General features: G+C 37.5%; 1 protein-coding gene across 1 annotated transcript in view; it reads left to right on the forward strand.

The window, feature by feature from the left end:
• The first annotated feature begins 10,846 nt into the window (after positions 1-10,846).
• FRK (fyn related Src family tyrosine kinase) overlaps positions 10,847-14,032 on the forward strand; it is a 55,399-nt gene continuing 52,213 nt past the window's right edge. Inside the window, exon 1 of the mRNA XM_030490638.1 lies at positions 10,847-11,664. Within this exon, the coding sequence (XP_030346498.1) occupies positions 11,234-11,664 (431 nt within the window). The 5' untranslated portion in view covers positions 10,847-11,233. The remainder of the gene's footprint in view (positions 11,665-14,032) is intronic.

Below are 14,032 nucleotides of genomic sequence, written 5' to 3' on the forward strand. Positions count from 1 at the left end.
GACTGTGTAAGCTGACTTTTCAGTTGTGTTTTGTGCTAACTATGCAGTCGCAGCCATTTGCCTATTTAGGCAAAGGTTATAAGGGTTTAGTTAAAAAAGGAAAAGGCCTCTCATTGGTACGGAAGAGTGTGCAATAGTGCTGTGTGAAAATAAAACAAGAATCTAGGCAAACATGAAGCATTTTCATTTTAGACAAGTGATGCCTTCTTATGCAAAAGTGAGCTCAGAACAGTCTAGATTTTCCTTGTTTGATTTTAAAAACAAATTAAAATACTTTTGGAGTAAAATAAGTCAAACTAAAAAGTGTTGGGGTTTTTTTTTATATATAAATTATTTTAGCACACTGGTAAGAGCTACAATCTCAGGTTTGCACTCGATTTAGTTTTTAACCCATGAAGTTGTTCAGTGGCCAGGTTGAAGATTGCCTTACAGCCAAGCATCCCCATCCTGCACTGACAGACTATCTCCATTCCCCCTGAAGCATGATGCCTGCTCTCCCCACTGGAATAATTCCATGCTTTTCACAGCACAAACTCTCCATCTGAGAACTGTCACTTTCATCCCAGAGTGATAAGAGGAGAGAGCCCAACCCTCAGGCTCACCCCACTGGCCCAGCTCAGGAAGCTCTGCATACATGTCTCCTGAAAGCTCCCCTTGTTCTCCCCACAGTCTGGGGTAGGCCACAGGCAAATGCTGCTGTTGCTCTAACTTCACTCCCATCTCAGGCAGACCCATGTATTAGCCCTTTTGGTGCTGCAACAGCATGCAACTCCTTTAACAACTCCCAAAAAGCCATCCCGCAGCTCTCATCCTACAGACAGTTCCTGATAATGGACCACTACCGTTCTGCTTCCCTTCTTATGCCTGGATCAATAATCAGATTCAAATACAATGCAGTAGTTTTGGCATAATGATGCCGTACCTATTTAACTCAAACGACCAAGAGAGCATAAAGCTCTGACCCCGCAAACACAGCTAGAAAGAAAAACTCACTAGCAGTCAGTGGTAGTCACACGGTACAAAAGAGGTTTCTGGGACTTTGCATGAAAGTGTACATTCAATGGGATTCTTCACATATTTAAACAGGATTGCAGGGTTTGGATCAATGTTTTTAATTTTAGGACACTTAGAAGGAAACACTTGTTTAGAAACCATCAGAGGAATCAGCTAAGAATATACAGAAGCAGGCCTCTGATTTATTACAAAGTGATGCTTTATTAGACATAGATCTAAGAACTCTAATTCATTTCAAGGATAGCCTGGTTCTCTGTGAGAAAATGAAAGCTGTCAAGAACATATTTGCTTTGTAAAACAGTCACTGGCACTAACTATTGCTTTAGTAGACCTTTAAAAATTTAGCAAAATGCTACGTAGTCTTCAAGGCATCCCTCTGTGACTCACAGGGTGCCTTGTTCCTAGGTAGAGAATCCTTGTGAACAAACTTGACTATTGATTGGGATTTAGGATTTGCTTAGAGAGATTTCAGAAGTTTTACTGTTTATTGTGTTGTTTAATAGCTTTTTTATATGGCACAAAATATGCACACATTAACTTTTTCAGCAGAATCATGTACATACAATTTGTAGCACCCTGACAGGAATAGGACATCTGATTACAATCTGGCACCTTGGTACTATATTGGTTACATTCTCTGTCTCACCACCATAGAAATGAGACTTATGCTGCTAAAGATTCAAGATTCCAAAAACTATACTCAAGAGTTCACTAAAAGGTTAAACAGAGAGTAAGCCACTAAATGCTCAGAATCTCTCAAAAGCCTGCTTATTGTCCTTATCACCTCTCTCAGATCTTGTAATCTAACTCAGGCTGTTCCCATGCAACATGAAAGAAGGAAATGAAAATCAATGATTTTGTCAGTGTGATTAATAGCCATGACTGATTGCTGGACCCTTAGTGAGTATATATTTTAAAACTCTGAATAGTTTTCTAAAGGTCCTTTGAAAGATTTTTCTTTTTGAGCTGGATGGATGTTACATTTAGTCAAAAGAAATTGTACTGGAAATATGGACTTTTTAGGAAACTATACTTCCGAAGTAGACCTGTATGTATTTTATGGTGAAAGAACTGTGCAGTTTCTATGATCTGTGGCACATGGCCTTCTATGTTTTGTTGGTTTGGTTTTGGTTTGTTTTGGTTTTTTTGTTGTTGTTGGGTTTTTGAACATACCATTTATTTTTTTTTTTATTTTTACAAACTTCAGCACAAAATCCAGAGTAAGACTCCTAAGTTCTCCATCCTCATTTCCCATTCATTCATGATGTATTCATGGGCAGATAACTTAATTGCTTATGGCTTCAGTTTCTTCATGAGTAAAATCGGAATATGTCTAATTCAGACATTCTGAAGATTTCTGAGTCATTCAAGTAGGTTACAGGTTTGCATTTGAAGCCTGACACTTGCTAATGATTGCATAAAAGATAGATCTGATGTATTTCAATACACAGTCTGCACAAAAGGACAGAGCTATTGAACAGCCAGTGGGAAATGCCACAACTGTAAAGCTGAAAACATGAAGATAACAGAACCAGAAAAACCTAAAAACAGTCATCTTTTTGCCTTGGGGCAGGATCAATGCACCTACAAACATCCTTAATAGTCAATTGTCTAACAACTTCTTCAAAAGGAGCTATGTTGTGTCCTATTCCTAACAGATCAGGGAACCACGACATTGCACATCAGCCTATCTCTTTGAAGGCTGCTATAATATATTTTCCTACAGACTCCTTTTGTTTAGTTATTTAAGGTCCTTAATGGCTGAGGTGTTTTGAGCCTGCTTACCTTTCATTCTCAATCTGGATGATATTCATTCATCACTCATTCATTATCAAATTGGTCCAAATCAGTTTGGTTTTCATTTGGTTGGTTTTTTTTTTCCTGGAATCAAAACCTCTATGCTTTGCTCCAGTTTTGGCCTTATTAGGGCTGAGTACTGAAATAATGAACCCACAGTAATGTAACACAACAATCTGTGCTTTCAAAGTAACATACAAGTTACTTAATTCATTAGAATCACCACGATGTCAGGATTTTCAAGATGAAATTCTATCTTATCACTATAATGAGTAGAGAGATCTTTCCCCCCTCCCTTCTTTTACAATAAGTCATCTTTTCTACCTGATCTTCTATTTAAGAAATATTTTCTTCTGTGTGAGTTCATTCCTGAGTATACTGGACACCAAGAGTGATGTTTCTTGCAGCTGCAATAATAAAATGCTAACAGTAATTCTCATAAATCTCAAATATAAGATCTTATTTGGAATATAAATTGCATTTGATATTTACTGTTCTGCTTTTGCCTCTAGAGGGTGTCTAATGATCTGATGAACGAATTAAAAAAAAAGACATCTGGATTTTGATAAGAAGGAAGTGATCTAGAAGAATATATGCTAAAACTCTAAGTATATACTAAGCATCAAGAAGATTCTATCATGCTGATGTAACTTTTTAAAGATCTGTACTCTGTTTCTGTGTACGTCTGTGAAGATGGTCAGATCCACCTCTCCTATTTTAACAGTATATTCAAGTTTACCTATGCTGTTGTGTTGAGTGTCATGCTCTTCTCAAGGAGAGTGGGATAAGGTTTAAAGCTATGGAAACAAAGACAGAGGAATATGAATTTGGGAAAATTTTGCAAGAGAAGGAGAGTGAATTATTTTGTCTAGTACAACAGAAATCTGTACCACAAGTGCTCACTGGAAGTGAGTATCACTAAAGGTGTTTACTTCCTATCCCCTTTCCTTATGTTTATAAATACCATGTCTTGCATGTTGGGTAATGTTCTTTGTAGAGCATCTCACTCTGTATCTGTGAAAGACATACAGCAAAAAGAAAAGAGGAGGTAGGAAACTATATAGGAAAGATACTAGGAGAGAGGAAGAGAAGAACACAGAAACAAATGGAAAGGAAGAAGAGTATACATATTTGCAGGACAAGTTGCATTGGTTTCATTTGTGAAACTTTCTATTTTGAACACACAGGAAACGGGTCAGACTGGTGCTGAAACATGGTAAAGAAACATACTGCATCTTTACTTTTCCAGAAAGACTGTTCTAAACATAAGTCAATATCTGGTTAAAAAGAATAATGAAACATTTAATAAGGGTAAAAATGAGATTCTGCTCTCAGTTAAACCAGTGTTTACAGTATATTGTCACTGACTTCAGAGTAAGAAAAACATGATTTTAAGACCTTTTATACTGGATCAAATAAAGAAATAAGTCACTTAAGTGTTGGTATTTGTTGACCTTCAGATTATGTCTATGCTTCCGAAGATGGGCAGGTAAGAAAACAGTTTTTAAATCAATTGTGCCCTTGGCCATGGCTACGTTATGTTGTTTAAGATTGTTTCCAGAGTTTAACCCATGCCCTGGCTGCTGCTTCCCAACATAATTTTGAAGTACACCCCAGGATTATAGCTTCCTTTTCTGCCTGCCCTTTCCTTTTAATGTGGAAAATATATAAATGCACATCCTGAAGTGGCTCTGGGGCACTTCTGATCCTGTTCCTCTGGTTCGAAAAGACAATGTCTTCCATGTTGGTGATATTCTTTGTACAACATTTCATTTCATACCTGTGAAAGACAAATACAGCAGAAAGAAAGCAAGAGATAGGAAACTGTATAGAAAATATAGAAGGAGAGAGGGAGACAGTCTGGCGAGCAGATGGACCGTGCACAGGTTGCATATAATCACCAGAACTTATGCTAGACCCAGCCCTTTTCTTGTAGATTTTAGCTGAACAAAATCCTAGTGTGTTCACTATGTACAGTAATGTGGAGCAATTTGTGTAAGTATGGTTTACCTAGCAGGAAGAATAAAATAAAAATGGTGTTGAGAGGAAGGTGCTGATCTTTTCTCCCTGGTAGTGATAGGACACATGGAAATGCTTCAAAGCTGCATGGGGAAGGTTTAGACTGGACATTAGGAGGCATTTCTTTACCGAAAGAGTGGTCAAACACTAGAACTGGCTTCCTAGAGAGGTGGTCAATGCCCCAAGCCTGTCAGTGTTTCGGGGGCATTTGGGCAATGCCCTTAATAATATGCTTTAACTTTTGGCCAGCTTCGAAGTTGTCAGGCAGTTGAACTAGATGATTGTTGTAGGTCCCTGTGAGCTGAACTACTCTCTTCTATTCTAAACTTAATATCTAATGTTTTTCTACTGGTATTGCATGTAATATTTCAGTAATTTAAAGTAATTAAAAAAGATAGGTTCCTTTGTATGGTGAATCAGTATATTCTAAGTTTTAGCTCCTTGCCTCTCCCATATACACAGTACAGGAGAGAGTGCTGATTTTATTTTTGGGAAAAAAACCCCAACACTTTAATTCACAGGTGAAGTCATGCGTACAGTACTTTGATACATTATTCCTTTACATCCATCTCTCTTTGGATTTCTCTGCCTCTTTTCATGCAATTCCAACTTCTGAAGATAAAGATGGTAAATCATGTGGGTAAGTCATCCATGGCATAGCATGCAGACTTTGATAGAATTATGTGAGAAATTATCTTGACCCATCATAAAATCTTCATAAATATATACACTTTCTAAATTTAAAACCTATCCATAACAGGGTCAGTTTTGGAATACATTTTCTTAAAAGAATGGGAAAGTCATGTTCACTGATAATTCTTTGTCATCCACTTACCATATTTTTTCCCACTCAGAGATAGTTTCAATTAGAAGTATTTTTCATGCCTCAGAGAGCTGCAGTGGTTTTATTTAGAAAGGCTGCTTCATAGAAAGCAAATTAACTTACAATTTTTAACAGTGTGTGCTGTATATCATTTAGAATAATGTAAGATAAAATGAAAAATAATGGCTGAGGTCTGGTCCCATTGCGCATAATGGCAAAACTCACATTAAATTAGTCAGAGTGAGATCGGATTGTTTGAACAAATAAAGATAGTTTCTATTCTGTCAATTCTTGACAGAGCCTTATTGCACTGTGTTCATTTGTTGTCAGACGTAGCCTGTTGTAGGCCCAAATTCAGCTAATAAATAAGCAACCCTCATCACCAAAGCACTTGAAAATGTACTTTTAATGCTTTTCAGAGTAGAGATGGATTACTGGATCAGCCTTATGAAAATAAATAGCAAGAGTTTTCTCATTACAAATGCGAAAGATTTAAAGTTGGAAAATGCCGAATCAAATATAACTCTATGTCTTTGTGGATTTATGGTTTAAGATAATACACAAAACCGGGAAAGTGATTAATCAATAAGAATAAACAATTTTGTCAAGAATAAAATTACACTCATAATTTATTTTCATTGAAAAGAATGGCAATTTGCAAATTACAGAAACAAAATGGAAGTGCTGATTAAATGGATTATAAAAAAGCTACAAAGTGGTGGTAATGTGTTCTATTCTAATGTGCAAATGGCAAGAAATATAGCTGAAAAGACAGCTGTAATAAAAAAATTACTGTGCTCCATTTCAATTTGTTACCTTAAAAAAAACCCCAAACAACACAACTTTAAAATATTTAATCATTTAAATTATTTCCCAAGCACAGATTCAGAGCAGTATGCATTTACTTTTCTTCTAATTTCTTTAAAGATCATATTATTTGAATATTTTACTTTGCTGGAACATTTGACTTGCTTTATCATAATGTATTAAGAGGTTTTTGTAAGTGAGGTGTAATACATCAAATATTTAAATTAGCATATATTAATGCATCAATATAATGACTTGAAAAAGATTATACAATATAAAAAGTAATGTTACAGGCAGCAGTTTCATACATTATTTACTTATGATTCTTGTATTTTATGTCTTAATTTTTCATTTTCCCACATGGAGTTTTTTCCTGTTTATAAAATTTGAAACAATTCTGGAGGAAAATGTTTGTTTCTGTTGTAATCTCATCTTTTTATGAAGAAAAAACACTCTCTCAATTTCCAGTTTGAACTGATTCATATTTATGAAAAAAACTCCTGGTGGATATTGTCTTGAATATTCTTTTTTCCCCAGCAGAGTACTGTTCTGGCTGTAACTCTTGGCGTGGCATAAGGAAATTGTTTCAAACATCATGTATCATCAGCACCAAATCCGGTGCTCAGTGATCTTCATTCTCCATCTCTGGAATATGGGGCAGCATATTTATGAGTTGGAGGATGGTTAATTTTTTCTAAAACTCTAAGGGTTTATGTAATGATACCTATCGTTCCATACAGAGCACATATAAATCAATAAGCATAGGAAATACCTTTAATGAAAATTCTTACAAGATTGTTTTTGAAAGTGTGGAACAGAAATAAAAATTATATCTAAAACAAGACTTTTGAATTATTATGGATTCAAATCTTATCTGTACTTGCTTAGTATGCCTCGGTCTGATAACTTAATTCGTGCAGACCAGTACCTTATTCAAAGAGCATTTCAATTAATATCAGTGTTGTGGATTATGTTTGTACTAGCTTTACTAAAACATGTCATAGCAACACATTATTCTTCTATTCATTCAGTCAACTAAGAGAAATGTGTTTCACCACCATGTTTAAACATGATTGTTTTGTAGAATAAACAAGGCCTAAAGAATATTGACTTTCAGTTAATTAGAATTTGATTTAATGGATTTAGAGTACTGCAAATTAATCCTTTAAGAGGGGGTAAGGTTATTTGCAAGATTCTTACTTATATAGGACTTTGCAAGCAACATGCCAAATATAAAAAGTTACTTCAGATATCTGTCATCCTCAAACCTATGGCCTCAGTGTGGACTTTTTTCTTTATTGAACAAGGAAATATACTTTAAAAGCAAGGGGAATTGTATAGTTTGAAGAGGGAAAGTACTGCTAGATTGAACAGATTTGTTTGGTTTTCTAAAATCTAAGTTTATATGATCCTGTCATACACAGATTGTAAATGATCCATCTTTGCTTTAAGGTGTTCCATATTTCAAGAAACTACTTGCAATACTAATGAGTTTTTAAATAATATATGGATCAGAATACTAAGTTTCAGTATCCATACTGTAAATGTGCCATACTGGTCATAATAAATTCATCTTTCTCACTAGCTATTGCTGGCTGTAAGAATGAAGTGAGATTCTTGTGTCCTGAAAGCATTTTTGCTAATAAAATTCATCAATATATCTGATTAAGTCTTTCACAGACACTTTACATCTAGTAGCTTATTTATTTGGACAATTTCTGGTTTGACATTCAGCCTCCAAAACAAATTAAGTAAAGAATAGAAGGCCAGTAAGCAATACAGATCTGTTTGGCCTCTTTTGGAAAAAGAAAATATAGTGGGATGCAAAGCAACAAAACTAAATTAAGCCCAGAAATAGGTGCTGCAAAGATTATCCTGTAAAATTATATGTAATACCAGTGGAGAGGACTCAAACAATAGTTTATATTGAAAAGCCTCATAATATACATGATTATCCTAATTTGTTCCAAACTTGGAACATGCTTTTGAGCGTGAAAATTAGGATTATGGGATTTATCAAATTTTATTTTCTTTTCTGTAAAACCAGCAAGAACATTTTTATTACCTGTTCATTTTTTATTGCCTGTGATAAAATTATATAGTCTCTAAAAGATAAAGAGTACTGCTTTATTTTCAGAAATGCAGAGAATCCTCAATGAAGTCACCAGGATGGGAACAAAGACCCTTGCAGAGGCACTGCTTCAGCGTGGCCACCACAGCTCAGCCACAGTCCTGCCCCACATGGGCTTGGGAGTCTGCTCAGCAGTTCTCAGCAACCACACTCGTCTCTCTTTTGGAGGAGAGTTTTAAATCTGACTACTGAATTTCAAGGCTATTTGTTAAAGCCTGCTTGTTTCATAAATAAAACTGATCCTGAAGAGTTGGTTGGAAGAAAGTAATCCGATTTATGGTTATTGATCACTTCCAGCCAAAGTCTTTCTGGTCCTGTAAAGCCAAGCAGGGCCATAAGTTTGGAGAGAAGATCAATTTAATGCCTGGGTTTTTTTTCAGGTAAGATACTCATATACACAAATGTTTGTAGGCTTAAGCCCCATATACTCATATGTGTATACACTCATACACATGAGTGGAATGCAGTGTGATTTCTAATGTGTATCGACATTGGTACCTGGGTGTAAAGATGGGTCTTGATCCTGAAAAGAGCCATACATAAAATTTATTCTGTACAACGCAAGTAGCTCTATTGTCATGATGAAACTATTCTGTGCAGTAAATGTGTATGGAAATCTTTGCTGGATTAATGCCCAACTTGCCAGGACCACAAAACTACAGGAAAAGCCAATCAAATATTCAAACTGAAAAAAACCAGATTATTTAATAAATTTTTTTCTAATATTTTCTGATTTCAGTAAATATAGACAATTCATTAAACAAGACTAATGAAGATAGTTTCCTTTTCAACATAGGCCTTTCCTGACTTTACATATTGTCCTTCAGAGCCAAGAAAAGAAAATATCTCTTGGGTATCTCTGTTGTTATTGATCTGGCTAGTGATTAATAATTGCTGTGGGGAAAAAATAATCTCCAGTGGTGCTTCAGAAACTAAATACAATTTTCATAATCTGCAAAATCAGCATGCCATTTTTTTACCAAACCCAAAGGGTTCAGTACAGATTGTGAGGTTTAGTGATCACTTAAAATGTTTAGCACTTTCATCTTTATTCAATGTCCTTTGCAGCATTGCAGAACAGGAGTAGGTGAGCAGTTCCCCAGCCCTTTTCAGTGGAGATGCACCTGAAAGTGATGAAGTTTCAGTGGAAACTTCTTTCAATCATCCCACAGCTCCTAGTCCATCAGTAGGCTTCTGCCTGTGCCACTGGTCTCCTCATTTAGAGGACTGAGAGACACGATGAAAACAAATGGCTTTGGTTTCTAAGTGATTTAGTTGGCTTTTCTTTCTAGTAAAGTAAGGCAACAGAAGCCAGAACTCTAAATGGAGCTGAGAGATATGTGTGAATGGTTTAGGAAAACAGCAGTTATTCCTGGGGTGAGGGAGAGAAGGAGCCAGCTTGCTTTATCACCAGGAAGCTATAGGTCCACGTGTGGGTTTTGATTGACATCTCGTTTGTAAGAGTTTTCTTCTTACTGAAATGCCACTGCATTGCTCAGATAGGCTATCTCCTGCACTTCCTGCCGCAAGCATTGTGTGTTTCCTAGGTTGTGGTTATTTCCAGCTGTTTTAAAGCTTGGGCAGAACTACTGCGATGTGGCAGTCAGCTCTCCAGGCTGCTTTGCCACAGCAGTATTCGGATGCCTGTGCACAGTCTGTATGCCAGGTTATAGGTGTTTTAGAAATGGAAATATATTGGTCAATGTAGTTTCATTGGCTTACATGGTGACTGGAAGGCAGCCGTCACTTTTATATGTGGTTGATATAATTAGCCAGCCACCTAGAGTAACTGTTTTTTGGCAAGTGCCTTAGTTTCCTTAAAATGCAGAATAAGGAATTAATTAAAATCTATTGCTGTATTACTGTAAGCCCCATGTAAGAAGTGCCTTGTAAGAGGTGCCAAACCCAGCTCAGTAAAAAGAAAAGCCAGAGAACTGGTTTGAAGGGCAGGTGCTCAGCTGGTGAAAGTGCTCGAGTGCAAGCAAGAGCAGAAGTCACAGATGCACTCCAGGTGAGGGCGTCAGCCGGCCTCGGGTGAGCAAAGGCTTCCCTCCAGGAACCAAAACCAGAGCAAACCAGGAAACAAAGAGAAATATTCAAGCTGTCCACGTCAGAGACTTCTAAGGAAACGGGCAGGTCAGCTTAGTTAATCATTACCAGAACAGACTTTACAGGCGTTCACCGCTGATCAGATGACAGGACTCTATCTGAGATAAGAAAACACCCATCCCAAGCAATAAGAGTTGAGAAGCCTCCCTTGCTTAGATGTTCTGACTTTGTTGTTTTGCTGTGGGAGAAGAGGCTCCACGCTCCCCAATGGTTCCCGGAGCTCAGGCTAGCACAGCTTTGTGTCGCTTTCCTGTTCAGAAGAGGAAGTGAGAAATTCCCTCCACATGTGCTCCAGCACTCGAATACTCAGGTTTCACTCCCGATCCAGGACCTGCCTGTAATGAGCTCTCAGTGGGGCTCAGAGAGAAGCTTCCAGCTGTGCCAAGAGTTGTTTCATTTTGTGCCAAAGCAGGAGGGAGAGAAGAAATCCTACAAAATGCTAAAATGTTGATGGTGCACAAATTGGTCTAAGGGTATTGCAACTGGGAAAACAGAAAGAAAAGTAGAAGCAGAGGAAGGCACAAGGAAACAGGATGGGAAACTTTTGTCAGAAGCACTGCACCTGTTTGGAACCCTACATCCCATTCTTATTCTCAGGAAGAGATGGTGAGCAGGATGAGAAAGTCAGCCAAGTCTTCACCAACCTTGCTGTGGTAAAGGATGACTGCCAAGCAGGACAGAAAGACAGAGACAGTAAGATAAAGCAGAAACCTTTACCTCCACTGCCTGGCCAGCATCTGGTGAATATTTGCACATTTGTGGCACTCTTCGACTATGAGGCTCGCACTGAGGAGGACTTGAGCTTCCACGCCGGGGATAAGCTTGAAGTGCTGGATGCATCCCATGAGGGCTGGTGGTACGCTAGGCTCCTCCTGCCAACAGGGTCAGCCTGTCCTGGCCGCAAGCTCCAGGGCTACATCCCTGCCAACTACATAGCTGCTGACCAGAGCATCCAAGCTGAGCCGTGAGTACCCATGTAAAGCACAGCGCAGTATCTTTTCTGTCAGGTTAAATAGGCTTGGGACAGGAAGTTATGGCCTTTTCTGTTGCTGAGGAACACCCTGCCATCGTCAGCCTCCAGTGGTCTTACCAGTGATAGCGCTAGTTGGCATGTTCAAAGGAAAGACACTGTTGTCACAAGAAAATAAATTACAAAATGCAGAGTGTTGAAGGTTTTTGTTTGGTTTAAGTATTTTCCCTCTCTGATATACCCTAATCACATGTTTGAGAAGTGCCTGGGAATATCAGGTTGGCTACAGCTATGATGGTTCATTATTTTATTTGCATAACATTAGGAGTGTGTCAGATACTTCCCAGAGAGTGAAAAGAGATGACCCCTACCCCAAACAGTTTTCAGCCTAAGCAGCTACAAAGTTGTCAATTTTTAGGAAGCTACCTTTACGCCTTCTTACAAATGATGGGTCTCTAACAGCTAAGTTTTTAATGGCTTTCTCTGCATTATTTGTTTCTTCTTTGGAGGCAAATTTCTGCTCTCAGAAGAAACTTAATTAGAGTAAGTACTGCAAAGGGCAAAAGAGTGGATATAGCAACAGAGTACAAATTAAATTTGTTAAACTTTCACAGAGATTAATTATGCAGTCCATGTTTTTCTGCCCCTTCAAAACATGTCCAATCTTATTTAATATTCTGAACTAGAGCAGAAATCACCCAAAATCAGTTACTTGGCTCCCTAGTGAGGATGAGTAAGGTCTGAGTCAGCCTGGGATGCAGAGTTGTTTATGTGTGTTACAGTCAGAGGCAGTGTTTGCTGAAATAGGTCTGACTGCAGTTCCAGAGGTATGTTTTGACAGAAATTATCTGCGTGGAAAGAGACAGCAGAAATGGCACTCATTATTAGTCTCAGAATTAATGTTGACTTCAGAGGGATGATGTTGCAGCTTTTCAGTTAAATCTCATTTGGACCTGAAACATAAGCTCTGGTGTGATCTGCCCACCATACTGCCAAGGGCTAGGAAAATTGGCTCAGATATAATTATGCCGGTCTTTTATCAGCTGTGCTAGAGGCATCTTAGGGCTGCTGTAAGATTCCTCTCTAACCTGAAGACCTTAATTTCTGGAGTCTGACCAGCTGTTTCTATTTCTGTATTCAGGCAGACAACCCTTCCAATGTTCAGAAGAATTCTTCCAATTGCAGAAATTAATCTGCAGGGATGGCATTTTCTGAACTGCTAGAGAAATGGTTGTAGGCTCTAATTCAACTCAGCTTGGCCTTTGCTCTCTTTCAAGAACTAGTTTTATTACAAGTCATCCAAGATTTCTGCTTTCCGTTAATACTTTGAAAGTAATTTTGCTCAGAACTCTTAAGTTTCCTCTTATCTTTCTATACCTACAGCATCAAATACAAAGTTAAGTTTGCTAAAGTGCATTGTTGATAACCTTTGTTGTTTTCTTGTTACAGAATCGATTTTATTTTATTTTATTTTACTCCTTTTATATACCACTCTCCCTTTATTAATAAAGACTAAGTTTTGGCAAAAGATTTTATCTTTATAGGTTGTTAGAACACTGGAGAGAAGGAAATGGAGAGCTTTTACAGCTCTTTTTAGTTTCATACCAAACATGGCTAAACATGTTGTCTTTTCTCAGATCACCTTCTAAGTCAGTTGGCTTTAGTGATCTTCATATGTATACAAAATTGCTGTCATGCCACACACATATAACCATAGACTAGCTCTGGTTGGAAAGGATCTCTGAAAGACATTTGAAGCAATTCTCCAAACTCAAACATGGCCAAAATAAAATTAGACCCATTTACTTAGTTGAGCATTCCCCGTCAAGCTTTCCCCCTCCCCCTTCTAGTAAGGATTTTTTTTTGCTTTGTATCTGATTGGAATATTCCTTTCTACAATTTCTTCCAAGAATTCCGTTTCACTCACCCTCTGCATTTCACATCTCTGTTATTCTAGTAAAACAATAAGAGCCACAGTTATTATGGTTCAAAGAACTAACCCTAAAGTAAAACAATGAGGGTGAAAAAAAATTATTCTAATGTCTCTTTAATTAAAATTCAATGCTTTAATCATATTCTCTTACCAAAGTTTAAATTTAAGTTCTTTCATCATTTTATTTTGATTTTGTTTCCCCTTTGGTGCTGGACAATTGCTCATGGCCATGTTATAGACATTTGTGGAAATACAAAAACTTTTATTGCATCCCTGCATCCTTTATACCAGTCCTTTATGGTCCCAGCACAGAACTGACAAAAACCGGAAGACTTATAGTCTTATGTTCACCTGTCAAAATGCATATATACCATATATGATGTGTGTTGTTTGTGCTTTACAATATTTGTCAGGCACAGCTGATCAACA

This window comes from Strigops habroptila, chromosome 6 (assembly GCF_004027225.2).
Source record: "Strigops habroptila isolate Jane chromosome 6, bStrHab1.2.pri, whole genome shotgun sequence".
NCBI classification, from domain to species: domain Eukaryota; kingdom Metazoa; phylum Chordata; class Aves; order Psittaciformes; family Psittacidae; genus Strigops; species Strigops habroptila.